This window comes from Scyliorhinus torazame, chromosome 16 (assembly GCF_047496885.1).
Source record: "Scyliorhinus torazame isolate Kashiwa2021f chromosome 16, sScyTor2.1, whole genome shotgun sequence".
Lineage (NCBI taxonomy): Eukaryota > Metazoa > Chordata > Chondrichthyes > Carcharhiniformes > Scyliorhinidae > Scyliorhinus > Scyliorhinus torazame.
This window is the reverse complement of record NC_092722.1, coordinates 162,694,375-162,721,885: the sequence shown is the minus strand read 5'-3', so window position 1 is coordinate 162,721,885 and position 27,511 is coordinate 162,694,375. Positions and strand designations below refer to the sequence as shown.

At 43.4% G+C, this 27,511-nt stretch overlaps 1 protein-coding gene across 1 annotated transcript; it reads left to right on the top strand.

The window, feature by feature from the left end:
* The first annotated feature begins 3,122 nt into the window (after positions 1 to 3,122).
* On the top strand, positions 3,123 to 24,754 carry bag3 (BCL2 associated athanogene 3). The gene is made up of 4 exons (XM_072479351.1): positions 3,123 to 3,545; positions 10,767 to 11,150; positions 12,332 to 12,850; positions 16,619 to 24,754. Exons 1-4 carry the CDS (start codon positions 3,366 to 3,368, stop codon positions 17,306 to 17,308), a joined length of 1,773 nt encoding a protein of 590 aa, XP_072335452.1. The 5' UTR covers positions 3,123 to 3,365; the 3' UTR covers positions 17,309 to 24,754.
* Positions 24,755 to 27,511: the final 2,757 nt, after the last annotated feature.

Below are 27,511 nucleotides of genomic sequence, written 5' to 3'. Positions count from 1 at the left end.
GCGGGGTTGAAGGGGAGTGGGCCTGAATGGTGTGTTTTTTCGGAGGGTCAGTGCAGACTCAATGGCCAAAGTGGTCTCTTCTGTACTGTGGGGATTCTATGATTCTATGATGAAAAGCTATCGGGCTGGATTCTCTGCCCTGTCGCACCGCTATTCTGCCTCGATCCGCCGGTGGGATTCTCCATTGCGCTGGCCAGTCAATTGGGTTTCCCATTGTGGGGCTGCCCCGCGCTGTCGGGAAACCCCCGGGCGCTGGCAAAACAGAGAATCCCACCGGCGGAGGATCCCACCCATCCTCTTTGCTTTGTCAAAACTCAGGAAAGCTCATCTGATTGTGTCTTTTATGATTGTCACACATAAACAGATAAACATTCATTGAATCTGCAAGTAATGTGCAAAACAAAAACTGTTGTTGTCAAATGTGGAAGGGGAAAAGAGAACTTCCTCACCTGACCATAAGAACCCTGAGTTGCTTTGAATGTGAGGAAAGCCAGCCAATACTCCAGACTGAGAGATGTCCTCTGCAATCGGCCAGTGGCAAAGTAAGTTAAAGTTAGCAAAGTAACTTTGACAACCACTGACAAAGCATGACTCCCTGATTCAGCAGGCAACAGGTTCTGTGCAGGAGACTGTGGAGGTCTGCAATGAACTGCTTGGAAAATACTGCTGATCAGATCTATCCAATAATACTGCCATTACACTCAGTAGTCCAAGCACATCCTCCTACCTGCAGGACTACTTCCCTACCACCATCCAAGTGGTTCACTTGCTGTTCATGCTGGTTGCTGTAGAAGCAGCTGCTACTCCATTGTTTCACTTTTTCCTCCTTCACATGAGACTGTCAATAATGGTACCCATCCAAAGGAGCATAATGGAGACTGGCGGAAGTGTGGGGGTGGAGGTGGTGCGGGGGACAAGTAAGACAACAATGTTAAAAGAAGCTATCTCTGTGCTGGGAACTCTTCTGCCAATCTCTTGCTTTTAGTGTCTTGGAGAGATCAATCGTAGCTTTATAATTATGTTGAGATCCAAATCGCATGTATTACGAGGTTCCTGTATGTCTTGTATATTCAGTCGGTCTCACAAAGAGGTTCTGAGTCTTCTACGATTGAACGTTGTTCATTGACAATTTATAACAATGCACATATATACAGGGCATAACCCAAGCTATTAGCTAACTCCATGCTTGGTTCAACACAGGTCCCTGTTCAGTCCACTACTGATCCTGGTCTCTGGTCATGTGTCTCTTTATATCACACTGTGGCCAGTACTGTTTCCCAGTCCCACATGAGCCCTTCCTATGCCAGATACCCTTGTACTAACCTCCCCCAAGTCTTTGCCAGACATATTTACATTACAATCATCCCCCAACACCTCAAACCTCACACTGTCTGGAGGCTTGACAATTTTGGACAATTCCACTTTGGAGGAGTGGAAGTCTCTGTTGATTTGGGAAACCTGTGTTGATTTGGTGTTTGATTTGTGGTCTGTGTTTCTGGAACTTGGTTTTCTTCTTCTGATATGTTTTTTTCTGCTGCTGGGAGTTGAATTTCTTTTTGTCAACCCATCATTTGCTCTGCTCGAGGTCCACCAGTCTGCCCCATTCTTCGCGGAAAGAGTTCACCATTCATTTGTGGTATAAACCTGTTTTTTCTTTTACCATGTGGTCCACTGTGAGGGAGTTGAAGGTGTCACTTCCTATTGTTTGGATGTTCCTCATCAGTAGGCTCACCTTGCAATTTGGCTTATATCACAACACTGTGTTCTTCCGTGTATCTCTGTGCCTCACTGAGATGTGCTCTAAAATGTTGATGCAAACACTACAATGCAGAAGGAGGCCATTCAGCCCATTGAGTGCACCGACCCTCCGAAAGAGTACCCAACCCAGGTCCACAGCCCCACTCCCTCCCCCTAACCCAGTAACCCCACCTAACCTTTTGGTCACTAAGGGCAATTTAGCACAACCTTTGAACTGTGGGAGGAAACCGGAGCACCCGGAGGAAACCCACGCAGACACAGGGAGAACGTACAAACTGCACACAGTCACCCAAGGCTGAAATTGAACCTGGGTTGCTGGCGCCTTGAGGCAGCTGTGCTAACCACTGTGCCGCCATGCTTAGCACTGCTGCCTCACAGCGTCCAGGACCTGGGTTCGATCCCAGCCCCGGGTCACTGTCCGTGTGGAGTTTGCACATTTTTCCCGTGTCTGCATGGGCCTCGCCCCCACAATCCAAAGATGTGCAGGCTGGATGGATTGGCCACACTAAATTGCCCCTTAATTGGAAAAAAACATTGAAAAATAAATAAATAAAAATGAACCGTGCCACCGTACATGCACACCGTGCCATGGTAGTTAGTTCCTTGCTCCAGCATTGTCTTTGTGCATTGACTGGAGGTTGCAGTGCCTGTGCCGTGGTGTTTGCAGGTAATGTGACAGCAACCACAGGCAATGGGCAAGGTTGAGAAGGAGGGGCCTTCACGGATAACTGGTATTGAATCCATGCTGTTGGCGTCCCTCCGCATCATGAACCAGTCCTCCGGCCAGCTGAGCTAACTGCCCCCCTAGATTCAGAGTAACCAGGGTGACAATGAACAGTTCACCTTCAAATCCTGCATCATGGAACTGAATGTTTACTTTCAAGCTGACCGAGAGGTTACTTTGACAAAGTTTCATTCCCCCCACCCCCCGGCCTTACTTGACGCTCTTCAAGGAGTCTGATCAAAGCACCGCGATTTGTCACCACAAAAGACTTGATTATATTTTTGTTTGGTTCAGTTGCACACATATTAAAAAAACATCAAATACAGCTCTTCTCATGTGATTCCTTAAATTGGATCCTTGCACGTTTTTGGAAATCCACCTTATATGGGTATATTTCATTCAAACAAAATGACATTAAACTAAGTCGTGTTATGATTTATAACCCTTGTTAAAAAAAAGTTTATACCCCTCTGTGAAACTTTTACCATATTAGGATATGGTTGAGTTTGGAGAAGTTTTCTTCAATGTTACAATATTTCATATGGGAGGGGTGATAATTGATCGGCGCTGGCGAATACTGCTCCTGTTCAACACATCAGAACGATCAGACTCCTCCCCGGTTGTAAAGAAGCGAGCGTGCCAGTCATCCACTTTCCCAGCAAGCGGGTTACTGCAGTTCGCGGCAGTAATAGTTCAGGGGGTGGGCGCGCCTCTTATCATCTCTCCCAATCGTCTTCACAGGGGCAGGGAGAAGCAGCCAGAATATTCCAGCCCTGTGCACTCGCATTGCTCACCGCTTCTTTCAGAATCATATTCCGGACAATCCCTGCCAGCGTCTCTCTCTCTCTATAAATATTACAGTGAAAGCCAAGCGGAGCGCAGTATGGCTCAGTTCACCGTTCCGGGCTTCGCCATGAAGAATTCGCCCAGCCAAGCGGTCAGCAGCGACGCTCTCCCCCCCGGCTGGGAGATTAAGATTGACCCTCAAACCGGGTGGCCCTTTTTCGTCGATCACAACAGCCGCACGACAACGTGGAGTGACCCCAGAATGGAGCTGCAGAAGGTCAGTGCTGTGCCCGGGGACTTCAGGGCCACTGGGGGGGGGGGGGGGGTTAAAAAGGGATGTTTTGGGGGCCAAGTTCTTAAGGTGTTTTCCAAAGCATTATTTGAGCACGGGGAGGGGGGGGGGTGTATTTAATTTACTGTTTGCCAGAGACAGACTGCAGTGCGGGCCGTCCTGCCATGAAGACAGTGACCTGCCTTGTTCCCTCCCCACCCCCCCTCTGGTACAGGAGCATCATTTTATAAAAACTGAAATTAAAACAATCTTAAATTAAAGCAATGCTAACAATGTTGAAGTTAGCCAGAAGCAAGGTGGCATGTTGATATTAAGTCTTGGTGTTTTGGATGACGCACACTGCAGTCCAATCTGATGAAACCTGCACTGGTTGGTTAACCTTTTTAAGTTTCGGCCTGAGCGAGCGAGGTTGATCTTAAAGCGGAGATCTTAGCCACAGCGTTCAGGGTTCCCAGTGCGGTTTGTGGGGAGGGGGAATCGGGCAGGGTCCAGTCCCTCGAAAATGTACAAAAGTAAAGGAGGCTCGATGTTTTTTAAAAAGCTAAGGGAGAGATGATGCGGATGCATCTCTGCATTTGTGTTGAATCCGCCGAGTGTCTGGTTGGACTCAACGGAGCCTGGCAGCTGGCACCTTGTTTAGCTGACTGAGTCAGTTGTCAGGAGAAAGTTTGGAGACATTAGGGATCTTGTGGAGCTACACAGCTGTCAGATGTTAAAAATGGTGCTATGTCGATGGTGACATGCAGCATAGCTCATCGGCATGCAGTGAAGTTTCTACCGTGTGAAGTAAGCAACCAGAAACTGATTCATTTTTCCAATACAGTGACTGCTTGAATTTCAGTACAAGATAAAGCTGAATTAATTGCCCCCCCCAAAAACACCCGGCGACAGGTTTTAATTTTAGATTGTTTAGAAGATATAATGCTACAACACTTAACCAGGATAAAAAAACAGGTATTGCAGCATAACTGATATTGCTGTCTCAGAAATGAACAAAGTTACAAACCAGTTGATGGTAAAGTACAAACATACTCTCTTATTCTTGAGTAAAATATTAAAAAATAAAACAGTGGTATTTAAATAATTTTGCAATAACTTATATGGGGGGGGGGGGCGGCACTGTGGCACATTGATTGGCACTGCTGCCTATGATGCTGAGGTCCCGTGTTCGATCCCGGCCCTGGGTCACTGGGCGGGATTCTCCGACCCCACTCCAGCGCTGTGCTGGCCCCCTGGAGGGGGGTCCACGCCGTCGTAAAACGCAACGGCGTTTATGATGGCGTGGACACTCTGCCGCGGGATTGGAGAATCCCGCCCACTGTCTGTGTGGAGTTGGCACATTCTTCACGTGTCTGCATGGGTTTAACCCCCACAATCCAAAGGTGTGCAGGTTAGGTGGATTGACCACGCTAAATTACCCCTTAATTGGAAAAAAATAATTGGGTACTCTAAAAAATATTTTAAAACTTGTCTGCTGGGGTCCCCTCCTCTTCCTCCTTTATATACTTCTCCCACAAATGAGAGGCTGATGCATCTTGGGCCATAAACATCTTTATGACTGCCATCATTGAGTTCTACAGGAGAGAAACATTATTCAAACCGGTTGAACCGGAGTGTGTCAAGTTTCTGCTCTTCTTGGGGTGGAACATATTGCTTGCCTGTGATATGCTGGCTCTCAGCATAATGGCTCTCAGTGGAGCAAACTGAGCAAGTTCTGATGGTAGGTGTGCCCAAGATTTCAAACTTTGACCTGGTTGGGAGTCATGTGTTGAACTACTGAGCTGCTAGTTTCAGGAGAGTTTTGCTTCTAAACCACTTCAAGCACATATATATTTTAGCTGATCTTTATATGTAAAACTCGCCTGAAATCTACAAAGGAAAATGGATAAGATTCCTTTCCCAAGTGTTCAATCCACATTGGAACTATCTACTCAAATCCTATTTCTTTTATTCCCCACTACCATTTTAATATTTATCTGTTTTAAGCCTAATTCCTCTTAAATGCCACACTTCACTTGGATTCAGTAGTCACTTGTGGTAAAGTCACAAGTTCATATTTCACCCAAATGGTTATTCAAACAAATTCTAAACTTTCTTTCTGATTCTAGTAAGTTGATGCAATTGGAGATTCAGGGTATAAAAGTTTGTTTGGTGCCTTTATGGTCAACAGTACTAGGACAGCAATGTGACCTACTACAGGGTATTAGAGGAAGGAATCTCCACCATGATTCCTAAACGACTGAGTCACTGCTCTCAGCTTGAAGAGAGACTAAAAGGAGACATTTGCTCAGCGGAAGGGAAATTGGAATAGAATGTCTGTGGATCACTCTTAAATCTAGTGACGGGTTCAAAAAAACAGCGGGGGAGCCTGGGAGCTAGGTTGCCTGCTATTATTGCTGAGAGTGGTGAAAGGAAGCCAGCAAGATTGACTGCGTGTGCAGAATTAAAGCTTACACCAACAAGGACAGCAGCATATACATTATACAATGGGTCGAGGCAAGGGAACAGAGAATGAACTTTGAAGGAAAAAATTAGGGGGTGCGATCATAACATTAGTCAAAAAGGTGGGTTAGGTGAAGAGAGATATTGGGCTATTTAGGGAAGATGTTTCAGACATCAAGGTAGTGGAGAGAAGAGTGCAAACTGAAGCTTGAGGGCGTAGGAGAGAATATTAAACTTGTAGAGATTGCAGAAGTAATGTGGTGTGGTAGCCATAGGACTTGAGTTGGTAATTCTGACTCTTTTGTCTGTTCCACCAGCACTCTTTTAAAACATGGCAGATCTGTAACTCAACTCAATTTACCCATCCTTATTCCATAACCCTTGATGCAATTAGCCAACAAAAATCTATTAATATCAGACATGAAAATTTCAGTGACCTGAGAACACTCGCAAGTTCCATGTTTCCACTATCCGATGAGTGATAAAGTGCTTCCCGATTTCACTCTTAATTGGGCTATTTGTCGACCATGCCCATTTGTTGTGGACTCCCCATTAAATTAAATAGTTTCTCTTTATCCAACTTCAATCCATTAATGATTTTATGTGTCTCAATTAGATCACCGCTCAACCGTTTAAATTCAATGGAATACAAGCCAAGTTTAGGAAACCTGCTTTCATTAACCCTTTAAAAGCTGGTACAATTGTGGCAACTGCACAGTGCAAAAATAGAATGTCATCCTCCAGAATGGGTCTGACCAGCTGAACCTCTCACAGCTTGTAGGTTTAGCTATTAATAACTCAGCTCAGTGAGGCCTTGAGGGGTGTTTAGATAAGGACAAAAAGTTTAACTTGATTGTGCTAGAGACTGGGAGGTAATGTAGTTCAGTTAGGACAGGGTGAGCAGAAGGATAGGATGTGGCTGAGGTTTTGACAAATTGCAACAGAAGTACAACAAAAAATGATCAAAACAATTGCATACAAAAAGTGTAACAGGTATGTTTTAACTTCTTTTTCATGGGATGTCAACATCACTGGCTGGGCCAGCATTTGTTGCCCATCCCTAATCGCCATTGAGAAGATGGCAGTGTAACCCATTATTAAACTGCTGCTGTCCGTCTGGTGCAGGGAAACCCATAGTTGTGCCACAAAGGGAGTTCCAGGTTTCAACCCAGCAACAGTGGGAGAACTGCAATATAGTTCCAAGTCACTTTGGTATGATGCTTGGAGGGCAACTTCCAGGTGATAGTGTTCTCCTGAATCTGCTGCCCATGGCCTTCTATGTGATAAGGGTCATAGGTTTGGAAGGTGAAATGAAATGAAATGAAAATCGCTTATTGTCACGAGTAGGCTTCAATGAAGTTACTGTGAAAAGCCCCTAGTCGCCACATTCCGGCGCCTGTTCGGGGAGGCTGGTACGGGAATCGAACCGTGCTGCTGGCCTGCCTTGGTCTGCTTTAAAAGCCAGCGATTTAGCCCAGTGTGCTAAACCAGTCCCTAGGTGCTGACATAAGAGCCTCTGAGCTGTTGCAGTGCACCGTGTATATGGTACACACTGCTGCAATTGTTTGCCAGTGGTGGAGGAAGGGAATGCTTAAGATGGTAAGTGTGGGGGCTAATCAAGTGGGACTCGAGCTACTTGAGTGCTGTAGGAGCTGCACTCATTCAGGAAAGTGGAGAGTATTCCATCACCCTCCTGATTTGTGCCTTGTAGATGGTGGACAGGCTTTGGGAAGTCAGGAGGTGAGTTACTCACCACAGAATTTCCAGACTCTGACCTGTTCTTGCAACCACAGTATTTATATGGTTGGTCCAGTTAAGTTTTGGTAACCCCCAGGATGTCGATGGAGGACAACTCAGCGATGGTAATGCCTTTGAATGCCAAGGGGGAGATGGTTAGATTCTCTCTCTCTTGTTGGCAATAGTCATTGCCTGCCACTTGTGTGGCCCGAATGTTACTTCAGGTATTCACTCTGTAAAGTACATTCTCATGATAAATAGGTGTCATCTGGAAGTGCTATTTGTGTATTAAACCTCATTGTGAGATAATTCTTAAAGCTGAACTAAATGTTGACATACATTCTGAGGAATGAGTGAATCTTAAAGAAAGAATTTCATGAAGGACATCTGTACTCTGGTCATTACCACTGTAGGAACAGCAGTGAAAATCTTTAGAGGTGCATGATGTGATGCTTCAAAAATGTTGACTTGTCTTGCCAATTTCCAGCAACAGTATATCTAATGGCCCAGGATAAAATCTTAACTGTCACCTGTTATTTTACCAGCATACCATGTGAAGACAACTATATTTCACAATGGATTTTATTGTTTTATTTGCTTGGTTTGCACCAAGAATCTTAACTATGTTTATCTGTGGGTACAATAATTTCTTCTTGTAAGTGGGCCAAAGTACCCACCATAGTCCCATAGGCTGCTTTCTCCTTTTTGAGGGGGAGAGCTGACTGATGGTGATTTAACCTGAAGGTCACCATACCTTAGGCGATGGGCAAGGTTGAGAAGATGGGGCCTTCATGAATAACCTCAGCCAGTACGGGAGTTGAACCCGCGTTCTGTTGGCCTCACTGTGCATCACCATCCAGCTGTCCAGCCAACAGAGCTAAACTGGTGGGCTAAATATGTACAATAAAGAACACTGTGTATCATAGCTGTATTACGTTCCCGGAGTCTGTACACCTTAAAATACTGCTCTACGAGACAAATATTTAATTAATCCAAAAGAGATTTTGAGCAAATTAAGTTGTTCGATGCTTAATTCACCGTCTTACTAATCTTCATGATTTTAAATTGTTTTCAAATAGGGCCACAACACAGCTACTATGTGATGAGATGCAGCATTGAAACATGTGGGAACATAAGAACTAGGAGCAGGAGTAGGCCATCTGGCCCCTCGAGCCTGCTCCGCCATTCAATGAGATCATGGCTGATCTTTTTTGGACTCAGCTCCACTTTCCGGCCCAAACACCGTAACCCTTAATCCCTTTATTCTTCAAAAAACTATCTATCTTTATCTTAAAAACATTTAGGAGCCGCTACTGCTTCACTGGGCAAGGAATTCCATAGATTCACAACCCTTTGGGTGAAGAAGTTCCTCCTAAGCTCAGTCCTAAATCTACTTCCCCTTATTTTGAGGCTATGCCCACTAGTTCTGCTTTCACCCGCCAGTAGAAACAACCTGCCCCGATCTATCCTATCTATTCCCTTCATAATTTTATATGTTTCTATAAGATCCCCCCGCATCCTTCTAAATTCCAACGCGTACAGTCCCAATCTACTCATCCTCTCCTCGTAATCCAAACCCTTCAGCTCTGGGATTAACCTAGTGAATCTCCTCTGCACACCCTCCAGCGCCAGTACATCCTTTCTCAGGTAAGGAGACCAAAACTGAACACAATACTCCAGGTGTGGCCTCCCTAACACCTTATACAATTGCATCATAACCTCCCTAGTCTTAAACTCCATCCCTCTAGCAATGAAGGACAAAACTCCATTTGCCTTCTTAATCACCTGTTGCACCTGTAAACCAACATTTTGCGACTCATGCACTAGCACACCCAGGTCTCTCTGCACAGCAGCATGTTTTAATATTTTATCATTTAAATAATAATCCCTTTTGCTGTTATTCCTACCAAAATGGATAATCTCACATTTGTCAACATTGTATTCCATCTGCAATGTGCCATCTGACCCTAGCCCATTGACTTAACCTATCCAAATCCCTCTGCAGACTTCCGGTATCCTCTGCACTTTTTGCTTTACCACTCATCTCAGTGCCGTCTACAAACTTGGACACATTGCACTTGGTCCCCAACTCCAAATCATCTATGTAAATTGTGAACAATTGTGGGCCCAACACGGATCCCTGAGGGACACCACTAGCTACTGATTGCCAGCCAGAGAAACACCCATTAGACCCCACTCTTTGCTTTCTATTAATTAACCAATCCTCTATCCATGCTACTACTTTACCCTTAATGCCATGCATCTTTATCTTATGCAGCAACCTTTTGTGTGGCACCTTATCAAAAGCTTTATGGAAATCCAGATACACTACATCCATTGGCTCCCTGTTATCTACTGCACTGGTAATGTCCTCAAAAAATTCCACTAAATTCGTTAGGCATGACCTGCCCTTTATGAACCCATGCTGCGTCTGCCCAATGGGACAATTTCCATCCAGATGCCTTGCTATTTCTTCCTTGATGATAGATTCCGGCATCTTCCCTACTACCGAAGTTAAGCTAACTGGCCTATAATTACCCGCTTTCTGCCTACCTCCTTTTTTTAAACAATGGTGTCACGTTTGCTCATTTCCAATCCGCCGGGACCACCCCAGAGTCTAGTGAAATCTGGTAAATTATCACTAGTGCATTTGCAATTTCCCTAGTCATCTCTTTTAGCACTCTGGGATGCATTCCATCAGGGTCAGGAGACTTGTCTACCTTTAGCCCATTAGCTTGCCCATCACTACCTCCTTAGTGATAACAATCATCTCAAGGTCCTCACCTGTCATAGCCTTATTTCCATCAGTCATTCATTAAAGTATTCATGAAAGTCATGGAAAATGAGATGGATTTGCAAATTAATTCTCAGACATTTTTTCTTATCTTTGTCACAGTTTAATTGTTCACAGCATTCAATTTTCTTTGTGGTAGGGTGGTTGTTTACTGGTACTTTTGTATTGATATTGCATTCATATCAGGTCACAGCAAAGAATAAAAGTTTGGAATCCTTATTTTCTATTTCTAGGAAAGGCAATCTTTTTCCAATGGTCCGCCTCCATCAGGGTATCATCAATCATCACAAGATATCCCAAAGCAACGACATGGAAAGGAATTTGGCTCCACAGGCCCTCAGCTTCGTCCAGGCTACATTCCCATCCCAATAATCCATGAAGGAGCTCCTGACCATTATCAGCAAAAATTACACTATTCTCCTCAGCAGCCTGACTTACAGAGACTTAAAACTGAAGTCCGGGCACACTCTCCAGTACGATCTCAGTCTCCATCCAGGCTCTCAGCTCGAGCTGAGTCACCAGCTGGGTCTCCATTCGAAGCCACGCAGGCAGATAAACAAAGTGGACAAACATCAACAGCTGCTGCCAGCCAGGCTCCTGGCTCACAAGGGTCAGAGGTAATTTGTCTATTTTCCTCAAGCTGTTTTTTATGATTATGAAGTTACTGTCATGTACAAGACTGAATAGTCAGAGTCCTGTAAGAAATGGAAGAAAGTGATAAATCAGGCAGCCAAGAATCTAAAACCACTCGTATTAAATCTACACATAATTCACACAAGGTTTGCTTTATCTGTCTTGAAGTCAAAAGAAAGATTAATTTTGATGTAATATTTCTTGTGTTGGGTGGGAAATATCAAAGAAAATACATGTTTTCCTTCCAAAAGGCTAATTGTGGATTTATTTTTAGACGGTCATGTTTTTGAGACTAAAAATAGCCAACCCATGATGTGATACTCTTGTCTTACTTCTGTTTGTTCCAGGTCACACCATGTTCCAGCAGGGGTTTTACATTCTTCTTTTGCATTTTAGTGGCCGTGTTTTAAACTTAAACAGTAGAACTCCTGTAAAGGCATTTAAAAAAAACAACAAAAAAGTGAAGGACTTTTTTTTTCAGATCAACAATAGACATGGGAGCAGAATTAGGCCACCTGGCCCAACGACTCTGCTCCGCCATTCAATCATGGCTGATATTTTTCTCATCCCCTTTTTCCTGCCTTCTCCCCATAACCCCTAATTCCCTTATTAATCAAGAACCTATCTATCTCTGTCTTAAGGATGGACCCAATGATGGACGGCACGGTGGCGCAGTGGTTAGCATGGTGGAGAGGACCATGGTTCGATCCCGGCCGTCACTGGCTTTGTGGGGGTTGTATATTCTCCCCGCATCTGTGGGGGCTCACTCCCCTGTGGCTGAAGAAATTCCTCCTCATCTCTGTTTTAAAGGATTGTCCCTTCAGTCTGAAGTTGTGCCCTCGGGTTCTAGTTTTTTCTATGCTTGGAAACATCCTCTCCACGTCCATTGTATCTCGGCCTCTCGGTATCTCGTAAGTTTCAATAAGAGCCCTCCTCATCCTTCGAAACTCCAATGAGTACGGACCCAGAGTCCTCAACTGCCCCTCGTATGGCAGGCTCTTCATAAACATAAGGAAATTAGGTTTTGTTTCAGATCAACATACAAACCTATGTTTCCATCATATTGAAATTATTCTTTTTTTGGGTGATTGAAATGACTACATTTCCAAAACAAACCAAAAAGACTGGAATCTTTAATAACCGCGACACTCTTCCTTTATTTCAGAATTCGCAGTTCCAAACCAGCCCTCAAACATTTTTGTCTCAGCAACATGGTCGGTCAAGCTTGGGAAGCTCCCAGTTACCTTCAGGTTATATCTCTATCCCTGTGATCCATGAAGGAAAAGGAGTAAAGCCATCTCAACAGGTGTGTCACCCTGCTCACCAGACACAACAGCCAAACCAGCAAACACAGGCCTCTGTCCAACAGTATCCAACTCAACAAATGCACCGCCCAGTGCAACAGGCAGAGTATCCAATTCAACAAGCTCAGTACCCTACCCAACAAGCGTACCAACCTGGCTCACATGTACACTACCCTTTCCATCCAACGGAGTGCACAGTCCAGCAGCAGCCGATTGCCTACAAGATTTCTCCTGAAGACTGGGGAACAAACAGAGCTCGGGTGCAGTCACCGGTAAGAATGGCTCAGAAGGGAGCATCAAGTCGTGAGAGCTCGCCAGCCCGGGTGACTTCACATGCTCGGCCGCAGTCACCCATTAGGACCAGTGTGGACAGGCCACAGGTAAGTTGGTATGTCTTTGATAAGCAGGAAATTGTTTGATCATCTAGCAATAATAATGCACGTTAACATATTTAAAACACAGTCCTTACTTTAAAACAACAGCTAACCGGAGAAGTTAAACAGGTCACTGGTACAATGCATAGGCTGTTTAACAAATTGGTAGATTGGCGGTTGTCTGTGCCATGAGGTCAGCCCATTTAGGCTGCTACAATCTCACATGCTTTAAATTTAGGATCACTGCATCGATTGGATTTAATTGTTCTTGCATTCAGCTCCCGATCACCAGCAGAGATTATTGTATCTCGGTTCCTGACATGACGCACTGACACATGAGTAAAACTACAACTTTGTGTTCCAGTTGCAACAGCGAGCATTTCATAATAGATTGTAATTATTGGCAGCAAAGAAGGAAAATATATTCCTGCACTAACAGAGTGTCACACACATTGAAAGTTTTGCGAAACATTTTCCACCACAGGGTATTTTTAAAGCACAATGACTTCTTCCAGAAAGAAAATGGCACTTGAGAGTCTCTCAGCTGTCCATACTGCTTGGAGGCTCAGAGCAAGAAACAGTGAATAACTGCAGGTGGAAAAAACAGGATGGGCGGCACGGTGGCACAGTGGTTAGCACAGCTGCCTATGGCGCTGAGGACCCAAGTTTGATCCAGCCCCGGGTCACCATCTGTGTAGAGTTTGCACAGTCTCCCCGTGGGTTTCACCCCCAAAACCCAAAGATGTGCAGGTTAGGCGGATTGGCCACGCTAAATTGCCCCTTCATTGGAAAAGAAAATTGGGTACTCTAAATTTATTTTTAAAATACGGGATACAGTTAAATGAGAGCCAGTGTGTGTGTCAGTGTGTTTCATGGAAGTTTGTAAGTTATATAGTCAGTTAAACAACACAATTCTATAGGGATTTGAGCATACCTCTGTGACTAAATGCATCAGATAATTTGTCACTTTCTCCTCTGATGTTACAAAAGTAAAATCACAATCTCTGATTCATAGAGACACAGGTTTAACTCCTGGCCTGTGACTGTATCAGCTGAACAGCAGTAGGAGCTCTGCAGGTCAACAGTTAACGTGTTGCTGCATAAGTTATACAAGATATGAGTCAGGTACGTCTCACTGTGCTGAATAATGATCACCCAATCAAAGGAAGGATATTATTGCACCAAGAATAAAAGTTCAGAGATGAAGCAACAAAATAACAGTTTCAAGAAAGAAAGGTTTAAAAAAAACTAATATGATCCCAGCCCAGATCCTAACAGTTGCTAGGATACCAAACAGAAACTCCAATATTTTGTTTAATTTGTCAGACTGTAAGTAACGTATTCTTCACTCCATGCACAAATAGGGATATGTTATATTAAAACAAACATTGGGCGGGATTCTCCCCTACCTGGCGGGGCGGGGGGTCCTGGTGAGATGGAGTGGCGTGAACGACTCAGGCGTCGGGCCGCCCCAAAGGTGCGGAATCCTCCGCACCTTCAGGGGCTAGGCCTGCCCCGGAGTGGTTTGTGCCTGCCGGCCGGCGGGAAAGGGGCTTGGCACGCCAACAGGTGCAGAAGGGCCTCCGAAGGCCGGCGGCAGTTGGCGCATGCGCGGGAGCACCAGCGTGTGCTGGCGTCATCCCCGCACATGCGCAGAGGGCTTCATCTCTTCAGCAGGCATGGTGGACCGGTACAGCCTCCGGTGCGGAAGGATAGAGTGCCCCAGCGGCACAGACCCGCCCGTGGATCGGTGGGCCCCGATCGTGGGCCAGGCCACCGTGGGGGCACCTCCGGGGGCCAGATTCCACCCCCCGCCCCCGCACCCCCCCAAGAACCCCGGAGCCCGCCTGCGCCGCCAGGTCCTGCCGGTAAGAGACCTACTCCAATTTACGCCGGCGGGACTGGCAAAAGACGTGCGGGACTTTGGCCCATCGCGGGCCGGAGAATTCGGGCAGCCCCGGCGCCCATTGAGTTGCACCCGCCATTCTCCAAGGTGGGCGGCGCGACTCATGGCGCGCCGATTTTTGGAGGGCTGGAGAATTGGGAATACGGCGGGGGCGGGATTCACGCCGACCCCCGGCGATGATCCGACCCGGCGGGGGGTCGGAGAATCCCGCCCATTATTCCTAACACAGGATTAAACTCAACTGGAATTAACATCATATAAGAAATAGCTATCTATTGCCAGATAAACAATGCATAACTATAAAATGGAACATTTTAACTCCTAACTTAAGGGCAGCATAGTAGCACAGTGGGTAGCACTTTTGCTTCACAGCTCCAGGGTTGCAGGTTCGATTCCCGGCTTGGGTCACTATCTGTGTTGAGTCTGCACGTTCTCCCTGTGTCTTTGTGGGTTTCTTCCGGTTGCTCCGGTTTCCTCCCACAAGTCCCGAAAGACGTGCTGTTAGGTAATTTGGATATTCTGAGTTCACCCCCTGTGTACCCGAAGAGGCGCCGGAATTTGGCGACTAGGGGCTTTTCACAGTAACTTCATTGCAGTGTTAATGTAAGCCTACTTGTGACAATAAAGATTATTAACTATTATCTTTTTATTTCCAATCAAGTAAACCCATCTCAGCTCAAAACCCACTTTAAATATAGTTAGCAAATACAGGAATACTTGCTGCATAGATATGTCATGGATAAACTGCTTTGAGAGAGAGAGAGATCCTTCAGGAAACTACCTGCAAATTCTTGCCTGTGTCAAACTACTGGTTAACTTCCTAGCATTTGGCAAATTGCTCCTGTTCACAGCAAGTTATTTACTGAAAACACAACAACTGACCCCCTGCTTCATCCCTTGGCACCTCCCATTAACTACATAATCTCTATCCCGCTAACTGGGTTTTGACTACCTTACTAAGGCTAAACACAAGGGGTGAAATTTACCAGCTGTTCGAGCCTGCAGGATATTCTGGTCCCCCCGATGGCACATGGGTTTCCTTGCGATGAGGGGTGTAGTCAACAGAAAATCCTGTTGACAACGGCGGGACCAGAAAATTCCGCTAGCGGGCCGCCTCCACCACCGAAAAACATGCAGTCGGTTGGCTGGTAAATCATGCGCAACGCCTCTAATTATCTACTCGCTATAAAATGTTATTTCCATGAACAAAATTCCATTAGCCTTATTTTGGTAAACAATATATATGAATTATGATCTTTCTTTTAGGGTGCTTTAATTATCCCTTAAGTAGCCAGAGTATCTACATGTCTTTTAAACTCGGATTTTTAAAAATACATCGCTGCAGCAGTCACATGCACGCACTAACCCGGGCTTTTTTATATAATGAGAAGTAAGCAAAGAAATGTTGCCACCAAAATGGTTTTATCTGAAATGAAAGGCGCTTGAGGAATAAGTCAACAGGAAAGGCTATTGATGCTAATGGGACTGATTCCAGGAATGGATTGAGGAGAATGGTGGTGAGAAGATGGGTAGGTCTGAATGGGTTTGTTGTGTTCAATCATCTTTTATCATAGTAATTTGGAACTATTGCACAAAAAACTTTGGAAATTGTGGAGATATTTTGTACAATGTATTTTAAAGGAGTAAGCATACATTGGTAAACAGTATATTTTGACCGAGTGTAGTTACAGAGCACAGAAATCCAAAAATAAAAATGCATAAGTCACAAATAATAAGGTGAAGTAATTTATCTGCCCAAAATCCCCCAAATTAGTCTGGTTGCCATCTGAAATATAAATTAGTAATGAAAGCATAAGAGCCTAAAAGTACTGCTAATGACCCAAATTCCCCTTCCCCGACCATTACAGGTTGCTCAACAACGAACACAACATCAAGAGGCACCCAGAATGCAACAGGAGAGCAAAGCTAATTCTCTTGGGTCCGAGCGCCCTGCAGCCTACATCCCTGTTCAAGTCACAAGGCAACAGCCCCATAAACCTCAGACTAAAATTGAGAGGAAAACTCCACCCCCTGCAAAGAGCAACACCCAGCAAGAAGAGGGTGTTGTCCCTGAAAAAAAGCCTACAGCCAATGAGGAAGCGCAGGCACACCCCGGACTGGTAAAAGTAGAGAAAATTCTCCAAAAGGTCTACAGGCTTGAGGAAGATGTAAGCTTGTTTGAAGGAAGGGGGACTGATAAACACTACCTGGTGATGGAAGAGTTGCTTACCAAAGAGCTGCTGGCCCTTGATTCAGTGGATCCCGAGGGTCGGGATGATGTGCGACAAGCCAGAAGAGACGGTGTTAAGAAGGTTCAGAACCTTCTAGAACAGTTGGAACAGAGAGCCAGCATGGGCCCAGACGCCAAAAGCTTTCCTGAACCTCAGCCTGGAATAACTGAGAAATCAGCTCAAATGGATTATATGGAAGGTGACAAAAAGTGCACAAACGCCAATGCAACAGAATCAAAAATGGAAACTGACCAAAGTGAAGTGAACCCCAGAAAGCCTGGTGATGCTTGCAACATTAAAGACATTTCTGATAAAAATGAACATTAATCCTTTAATATCACTAATGCATCCGCCAGTCATTTTATAAATTGCATTTAAAATGTTCAATGAAAATGTTTAATGAATGCATGCCATCAGGAGGCTTTTTATTTTGTAGTTTTGTGCCCCAATATTATTTATCCGCTGTCTTGGAGAGAAAATTGTGAACAAAAGAAGCTTATTGGTTGAGCCGTGCAAGTCGTTGATTACTTGTAGTCAACTTTTTAAAAAATACATTCATCTTGGTGAAGAACTGTTGAACAGATGTTGAGCACGCCTCTGTGTTTTGCATTGTGTTACTTGGTATCTCCATTAAGTTGAACCTTGCCAAAATACCATCTCGTGCCACATGATGGTGGGTTAGAAAGCCTTATAAATTACCAGAGTAACCATTTTAGTTATAAACATTAAGTGTTGCCTGTGAAGTATAAGTGTCAATTTAGTCACTGTTGGGCACTTTATGAACAACTTTGTTAAAATGTGTAAGACACTGATGGAGTATGAGTAAAATAATATTGATAAAAGTTTCTCTATTCTACAGAGGAAGCAATAAATTCAGATTGCATTTGCATTTTGTGCAATCTTTGTTTAGTAAGCAGCAAGAATTTAAACGTACATATGTTGCTTCCAAAGGATAATTTGCTTACAAAAGGTACTGGATTTTAAAATGCAGGGTATCTTGGTTTATTTTTTAAAGACTTGAAAATATGTTGTGTTCCCATCCTTCCTTTTAAACTGCAGTCCTTTGCTGATGCTTTTGGGCAGAAGTTCAATCTATTTGATGATCCAGTTTGTTTACAAATGAATACGCTCTGGATCTGAATCCTGTCTATAGCAATGGCAGCAACGATGCGGAGTGCAGATCAGTGACATTTGTTCAAGTCAAATGTTGCCCGGCGTTTGATGTAACCAATAAACTTTCAGAGATGTGTTTTTAAGAATGGCCTTTAGTAATGAGGATCGTTGAATAGCTGCATTTGAAGCTAGAATATATCCTTCCAGGGCGTTGCAGTTGTCACGGTTACATTGCAGTTGTACTTTACTGTAAAAAATGTCACTGGAACAAGCATATGATCACAATGTTTTCTCTAGCAATTACACAATTTTAGGCAAATTTGAAAGACCAAGAGTATGACACTAATTTATTTTTCTACATGCTAACTCCAGAGTGACAACTAACATAACTTTATACACTATCCCCAGTACCTTTATACACCTGCATTTTAAGGAAGTTGGTAAAAAGGTGATAGAGTAGTCAACACATTTTGAATTACCTTGGTGAACAATTATTGCCTAAACTAATATAACCAAAGACAGAAATTTAGGTTCTTTTAAGCATAGCACACTTTTTTTCTCCATCTTTTTGGGGAATAGTGTAGAGGCAGTGGAAGGATTCCTGAGCTGATTATCAGCCCATTGAACTGCGCCATGAACGCTGCCTCTGTGCCAACAACTCCTGACGTTGGACTTGAAACAGGAGCTCTGGCCCAGTGATAGGAATGCTACCCTGGAGCCACAAGGCCTCCCAGAAAACAAGTGATAAAATGGGTAATAAATCATGGGCGAACGAAAGTGCAACTGGACCACTTGAGCCTTGCTTTTTAAGTGTGATCGGGCAGGCAATTGGTTAAAATGGAGCTGGGGACTTACCCATTTTTTTTCACCTCAATTTGGCTGATCACAATTTTAAATTGCAGGTAACAAGGATTTCGCTTCCAAAGCTGGCAAGGTACTCTATAAATATGCAAATCAGGCTCTTGAGCCCAATTAGCAAATTTAACTGAGCCATGGGTGGGGGAACAGTACGACTAGATCAGCCAAGGCCAGAAGAGGCCCAGTAATTTATTTTTTTCTTGTTTCCATGTGAGCCAGGAGGATGGTCTGATAACAATAGAGAAACAACTTCAGAAATCTCAGAGCCTTGAGGAAGATGAAAGCTTACTTGAAGGGCCCCTCAGGTCTGGAAGGTACTTTGAGCCTCCCCTGCTCACGCCCACCTTCCTATCACATCTCTGGTGGTTGCCTTTGACTTGCATGATTTTAACAGTGAAGCAGTTGTTCCTCACCAAATTGTGGGCCATTTTGGATCAGGAAGTTGACGAGCAAAAACCAAGGCCCCCGATCATCCAAGGCTGCCTGCTGCACTGCCAGACTAGCTGGCTGTTCACTTTACTGCTTTCCAATTCAGGAGGGATGGAGAGGCACTACTTTCAGGTTACGCAATTCCTTTTATTTGACCACTCTTCGAAGACAAGAACAAAATATTTCCAGCTGTTATGGAGAGATGCATGGTTTATAAGTTTGCAATCATTTAAAAAGTAATACATATTATTGAATTAAAATATCTTGACAGGAATTGTTTTACGCATATATTTATTCTCAAACACAATATGCAATATCACGAATCACATCGGAATGAATAATCATGCTATTTGCAGGTGCTACAATTATAATGGATTTGGCACATGACTCCTCTCCCATCCCAGACAGGAAGCTCTTGCCAAAAAACTCTAAATGGAGACAGTGCCTTTTTTTTAAGAAACCAACTCTGTCTTTGCAACATGAGCACGGTCATTTTTCAATTTATTTTTCATGTTGAGGCTGGAATGGTACTGAAAAGTAGAACCATATGTTAATTGTATTAAATTAAGGTCAAGTATATGTGGGTGGAGAGCATTGATTGGATGATTACTTTAGCACAGAAAGATACACTTACTGACACTGGTAGCGGAGTCGCGATAGGAGCTATATACTTCCATTATTTTCCTCTCTGAATAAATTTAAAATTACTTAAAGGCTGGGTTCAAGTCTCTGACTTCACAACTGGCTGTAAGGGGTTTAACACCACATGTACATTCACACAACCGTTTTTACAACATTGTAAAAGCCTAAATCTTCCATATTCACATACGTAGCAAATATGCAGTTAAAGACCAAGAGCTATTTCTAATTTACTCCTTGCCACAATTTGTTCTCTGCAATCTGGTTTAATGCTTTAAATGTAGATTTTGAGCAGTAAAACAATCTTAACAGTGCAGTTACACAGATAATTGTGTTTAATATGATTTCCTCGGGCGGCTGAGGTCCCAGGTTCGAATCCCGGCCCTGGGTCACTGTCCGTTGTGGAGTTTGCACATTCTCCCCGTGTCTGCGTGAGTTTCACCCCCACAACCCAAAGATGTGCGGGGTAGGAGGATTGGTCACACTAAATTACCCTTTAATTGGAAAATAATTATTGGGTACTCTAAACTTATAATAAAAAATAATAATCTGAAACAAAAACAGCAATTGCTGGAAAAATGCAACAGGTCAGGCAGCATGTGTGGAGAGTGAAACAGAGTTTGTGTTTCAAGTCGAAAACCTTTCATCAAAACTGGAAAAGGTCATGTGGGGGGAGGTGCGGTTAGAACAATAGAGTATGTCTCTGACAGGATGGAAGCAGACAGGAAACAATAAATGACAAAAGATATGGTGGTACAAGGCAAAAGGGGATTGTTATCGGACAAGCCATGAAACAAAAGATGGGTCTGAAGGAGGTGTAAATATGATCAGCAGCATCATTATCAACAACTACTGTCTGAAAAGTTGAGGACAGTGATTATGATCTGAAATTATTAAACTCAATATTGAAGGCTGTAAAAAAAGCCTAATTAAAAGATGAGGTGTCATTCCTCGAGCTTCAGTTGAGTTTCATTGAAACAATGTAGGAGGCTAAGGATAGAGAGGTTAGTTTTTCATTATAATCTGAAGTGCTTTCAGGCAGCACGGTGGCGCAGTGGTTAGCATTGCTGCCTCACAGCGCCGAGGTCCCAGGTTCCACCCGGCTTTGGGTCACTGTCCGTGTGGAGTTTTCACATTCTCCCCGTGGTTTTGTCCCCACAACCCCAAGATGTGCAGGGTAGGTGGATTGGCCACGTTAAATTGCCCCTTGATTTGAAAAAATGAATTGGGTGCTCTAAATTTGTTTTGAAAAAAATCATCTGAAGTGTTTTGAGATGTTTAGTGAATGTGCTAATGAACACCATGGGCACGATTTAACGGAAATGAAACCGAGTCCCATTTTGGGCACGTTTAGCGGGGTGTTTCACGGCGCTTGCAGTGCCGGGAATGACCCTGTTATTAAACAGGACTGCGTCATTTCTGGGCCTCGGCGAGGAATGTCCCGCTGAGGGTGCAATTGGGCTCATTTTCTGCACTAACGAACCCAGCTTGCCAGTGCATGAAGTGTTTGGGGTATCTCCGGACCTCTCAATGCACCACCTTACCAATTAGGAGTCCTTTAGCCCCCCGCAACCTACCTCATAAGGGCAGGGCACTCCCGGACCCGATCCCAGGCATGGGACAAATGCCTGGTGGCACCCAGGTGGTATTGCCAGGCTCCCCAGGTTGGCAGTGCCAAGGTGGCATCGGTGTGACAGGGTACCACCTTTCCCAAAGCCCGACCACCTGGGGGCCTACGATCACCTGGGAGACGCTCCCCTACTGCCCAGTGCAAAATGGCACCCGCTGGGATCTCCAAGGTGAAGCTGTTTGATCGAGTGTCTTGGGTAACACTGGCACAGACATAATCAAGTGATCCTATCTGCATGCCTGAATATGCAAATCTGGATCACACCCATTGAAGGTGAGATCCAGATCATGATGCCTCACAAGATCTTGTTGGATCTCGCAAGGTGAAAAGAGCATTATAAGTTCCTCAAAAGGCCTCTCATGGGATTTAAAGACCTTGTCATGTCCCGAGTCGGCCGTTATAAAGGCTGGGGAGGTCGATTAGTAGGCCGGACAGCAGTTTGTGATGTGGAGAAATGCCAACAGTGCAGGTTCAATTCCGTACTGGCTGAGGTTACCCCCCCCCCCCCGCCTGCGGTGTGGTGACTCTCAGGTTAAATCACCACCAGTCAGCTTTCCCTCAAAGGGGAGAGCAGCCTCTGGGACTGTGGCAACATTTACATTTACATGAAAGCCATTCAGAGAAAGAAGCACAGCAAGGTGGCGCAGTGGTTAGCACTGCTGCCTCATGGTGCCGAGGTCCCAGGTTCAATCCCGGCTCTGGGTCCCGGTCCCTGTGGAGTTTGTACATTCTCACCGTGTTTGCGTGGGTTTCGCCCCCACAACCCAAAGATGTGCAGGCTAGGCGTTTGGCCATGCTAAATTGCCCCTTAATTGGAAAAATTATTGGGAACTCTAAATTTAATTTAAAAAGGAGAAAGAAGCACCAACCACATCCACAATATTCAATTTTGCAATTCTTTCTTTTGACCCTGATGGGATAATTTAATATGAATACACAAATAATTTTGGTTTCCTTACATACAGAATAGGAAATGAAGGCAGAGATGAAACCTGAATTGCAAACACTGGAAATAAAAAAAGAAGGGGCTGGTTTAGCACAGGACTAAAGAGCTGGTTTTTAAAGCTGTCCAAGGCAGGCCAGCAGCACGGTTCAATTCCTGTACCAGCCTCCCCGAACAGGTGCCGGAATGTGGCGACTAGGTGCTTTTCACAGTAACTTCATTTGAAGCGATTTTCATTTCATTTCATTTCATTTCAGAATTGTCAGAAAGATGGGTTAACATTTCAGGTGAAGTCTTTTGATGAACTGTTACACCTGAAACTTAGATGATGGTTGATCTTCTGCATATAATGATTGACCTGCGCATTTCAAGAAAAATAAAGGCATCGCATTAATATATGTAAAATATTTGGACCTTCAAAATTAAATATTGGTAAAACACAAATAATATTAGTACTTTGTTGAATATAATTCTAAGAACAAAAGAACACGCTGCATTTAAATACCACTTTTCATCTCCTACAGATAACGCAAGGTCAATTAAGTACATTTGGAGAGCCGTTATAACAGTAGTTTGTGCATAGCAAGGTCCCACAAACAGCACACAGACAAATGGGCAAATTTTAGTGATAATACAGATAAACCTTGGCCAGACACTGGGAGATCTCCCTTAGTCTTATCTGAATACTGCTTTGGTCTCTTTTATTCCCACTTGAACGAGCAGTGATGTGGCCTTGGGTTAATAACTCATCTGAAAGAGGCCAACTTCGGAAGTATAGTAGTCACTCAGTACGGCGCTAATAGATTTGACAAGGCTGTTATTTATAAAGTATTAATGCCAGATTGATTTGAAATTCTTCCTGATGTTTACCCGACCTTCCAGTATTTATAATTCTTTTAAATTGTTTAAGACTACATTAGCAAGCTCCAGGTCAAGTTTAGTTCTCAATATTTAAATTACTAAAATATGTTGCAGCAATAGGATTACAGATATCTGCAGCTTCTCTTGTCATAAAGTTAAAAATAACCGAGAACTCAAAAATCTATTTTATAATATGCGTGTCAAATAGTTTTACTTGCACATGACTATCCTTATTCTGCTGACTGTATGCAAAGACCAGCATGTATTTTCATTTTTGTGCAGCATGCTATCTCTACCAAAAAAAAAAATCCATAACACATAGATAAATCAGTGACCTGTTCCTTTGGAATGAGTTTCAAGTTACCCAAGTAAAAATGTACACTCGTCCTGTTGATTTCAATTTCCTGTGCATTCACAAATTGTAGGCAAATTTTAAAATGTATCTGATGCGACCATCAATTCACACGAGATGAAGAGTTGAAGTGAACAGTCGTTTTAATCAGCTAGATCTGTGCCTGCCTGCGACTGCTCTGTACTGAGTGCCACCCACAGGCTGCAGATCTATATACCTTTCCCCCCCCCACAAGAGTTTCAACATAATACAATAGAATGGTGATGGTAGCAGTAATACATTCACCACAGTACCAAATGTTTCTTAATAGAAAGATTCATACAGTAAAGAATTATGCATTTGGTTTTTGCTGTTAAGTAATAAAATAAAGGGGAATTTATCTGTCCGTGGAAATGTTTATAGTCATGAGGGCATCAGGAGTTATGGGGAGAAGGCAGAAGAATGGGGATGAGAAAATATCAGCTATGATTGAATGGCGGAGCAGACGCGATGGGCCAAGTGGCCTAATTCTGCTCCTATGTCTTATGGTCTTCTGACAACGAAGAGCCTTTGATACAATTGCACCGCATTTTGAAAGACTCAACTGAACCATGTTGATACATTTATCAATGGGGTTATCCTCAATATATACTAAATTTATTTTCCTAAACATTGTTTACAGTAACAAACAGCTAGAAGTGAAATTCATAGGTATTGCGTTATTTCGCACCTTGAAGCAAACTTTATCACTGAATGACTCATTTTATAGGAACCGGTTTCTTTCAGATATCAATGAGTGTATATACCATGTGTACCAAAGTAGTAATAAATGCACTTTGTATGTATCTGCACTTAAATAACACCAAAAATTAGCATTAATTCCTGTTGTGGATTCTGTATGTAATGCTGCTATGTCACATAAAGTAACTGGTATGATGTATAAATGTAATAAAGCTATGTTGAGTGGAATGCAGGGGGTGAGTTATTTTTGGACACACAGGTCTAATGGAAAGTACTGGAACATTCATGGAGTCTCTGTAACAAATGCCTTACCCTCCCTTTCTGGGCAAATCAGTACTTCATGAACTGGAAATATTTTCTAAATCAGAACAAAAATAATTAGTGACAAATTCAATCTAGCACTTTAAACTTCAATTTGCTGCAACGTTTACGTCGCTTTTTTTAATACAGTACATGTAAACTCAATCTAACACATCATTTTATATTCTAATTACATTTCAAATGCAGCACTTTGCTACAGACTGTGACTGCAACCTTTGCTTAAGTTTGGCTTGTTATACAAAACGTCATATGATTTTCAACAGGTAATGTGACTCCCAGAAAATGATGTTGACAATTTTATAAAGATGTAGATGTTCCATAACAATTTGGGACTCTGCAATGCTTTATAAATAAAAACATTTTGGGTAGTTTCTGTACACCTACAAGTTAGAAATTAATCCATGCCCAGAAAAGGTTTTCACTGTTGGCACAGTGGGAAAATTACATTTGACTCCCCTGGTCTTCTCTCACTCTGGGTGAAGTGCCGCAATGGGAAAGGCCCGTCAATGGCCTATAGCCCTCTGAGCTGGGGAACAGTGTAAGGTCTAGGAATGGCGTAACATTTGAAAAATTGGTCTTGTTCATTATAAGTGGCAAGTCTTAATATTTGGCTGCCAATTTATCGTGTTAGATGCAACCAAAGCAGCTTAGCAAGAATTGAGCCAAATTTAGCCAAACTGACCAGAGATATAAGCTCAGCTCACAGATGAACAGGATGCCAAAATTTTAGACAGTCTGGTTCAATCTGAGATGGTGACCAGGGAGACGATGGGATTAGGGGCAAGGATGCAGTGTTTGTAGCAGGGCTAAAGATGATGGTTTCAGTCCTCCGAACATTTAACTGGAAGGAATTGTGCCTTACCCATGGCTGAATGCAGGGAATATAGTTCAATAACAATGAGGGACTGTAGGGTGGAGACACGTGGTGGAGCGCAGTTGAAAACTGATCCCATCCCAGCGATTTCTCATCAATTGGTTTGGTTAATTTGAGTAACTGATCCTGGGCATTTCCCCAATTTTCTCCCAAAAAAGCCTTGGCTCAGCGTTAGCACTCTCATCTCTGTCTCAGAAGGTTGCGGGTTATGGTCCTACTCCAGAAAACCTGAGCATAGAATCTAAGCTGACAATTCAGTGCAGTACTGAGGGAGTGCTGCACTGTCGAAGGCCTTTCAGTTGAGACATTAAACCAAGGCTCAGGTTTGCCCCTCAGGTGGATGTAAAATATTCTATGGCAGTTCTTCTTGGTGTCACTGCTATTATTTATACCCCAGTTAACATCACTGAAAAACAGACGATCTGGTCATAATGACATTGCTTCTTGTCAGATCTTGCTTCGCACAAATTGGCTGTCACTTTTCCTGCATTACAGCAGTGGCTGAACCTCAAATGTACTTCATTAGCTTCAAAACTCTTTGGGACATTCTGAGGTCATGAAGGAAGCCTTAAAAATACAAAACCTTCTTACTTTCATCGTAAGAGGCCTGTGGTAAAATTTACCTTGGATAACCGATGCAGTATGAAATGAAATGAAATGAAAATCGCTTATTGGCACAAGTAGGCTTCAATGAAGTTACTGTGAAAAGCCCCTAGTCGCCACATTCCGGCGCCTGTTCGGGGAGGCTGGTACGGGAATTGAACCGTGCTGCTGGCCTGCCTTGGTCTGCTTTAAAAGCCAGCGACTTAGCCCAGTGTGCTCACAAAGGCAGAGAAAAAGTAATGAAAAAAAATCAAAGCAAGCAAATTTAATGGATGTACTCATGTGAACCAATTTTGCCAAAGATTTATGGTTCCCATTGATGTACCTCTTAAGCCGAATATAAAATGAAGTACAGGATTTCTAGCGCTCCTTGAGAGTAAGCTGATTCCATTCCCACAATGGCAATGCTACAATTCCTTCCCTTCACTGAATACTTTTTTAAAAAGAATTTCCAATTAAGGGAAATTTAGCATGGCCAATCCACCTAACTTGCACATCTTTGGATTGTGGGGGTGAGACCCAAACAGACACGGGGAGAATGTGCAAACTCCATACGCTCAGTGACCTGGGGCCAGGATCGAACCGGGTCCTTGGCACCATGAGGCTGCAGTGCTAACCACTGTGCCACCATGCCACCCCATTCACAGAATACTTAATGGGATTCTGAAACGCATTCCTGTGTAAAACAGATTTTAATCATTTTCATTCCTGATTTTTCCCACTGTATCTCTTTTTGTCAATGAGAAAAGCTTGCGTTTCTCAACAATTCTCAAATGACAATTAATAGCTTGCACCTGATGGCATAGATATCGTGCTTCTCCTCAATATCAATTTGTGGAGTGAAATCAAACATCACTCATTGATTAGATAATGTGTGTCCCTTCCTGTTTTTTGGTTGAGTATTAATAAGAATTGGCATTGAAGATATATTTTCCTCACAGTTTTTATCTGAAAAACGATAAGCATAATCTCATGCCATTCTTTGGGAGGGCATGAAAGCTGTATCCTCCATACATTGAGAATTTGACCATGACTGTGTATTAATATCTTAGGTTAGTGTTCAATGATAAATATTCATAATTCTTACAAGTTGATGAGTTAAGATTAAATTTGTCATCACAACATTAATTTTTTTTTTTGTTCAAACATAACACCTTCTGGGTTTTTGCTGGACATTTAACAGCACA

Excerpts from the sequence above, each read along its gene's own strand:
- bag3 (XM_072479351.1), top strand. The coding sequence starts at position 3,366 with ATGGCTCAGTTCACCGTTCCGGGCTTCGCCATGAAGAATTCGCCCAGC. Across the intron at positions 3,546-10,766 it reads CCAGAATGGAGCTGCAGAAG|GAAAGGCAATCTTTTTCCAA; the intron begins GTCAGTGCTGTG and ends TTCTATTTCTAG. Across the intron at positions 12,851-16,618 it reads CCAGTGTGGACAGGCCACAG|GTTGCTCAACAACGAACACA; the intron begins GTAAGTTGGTAT and ends CGACCATTACAG.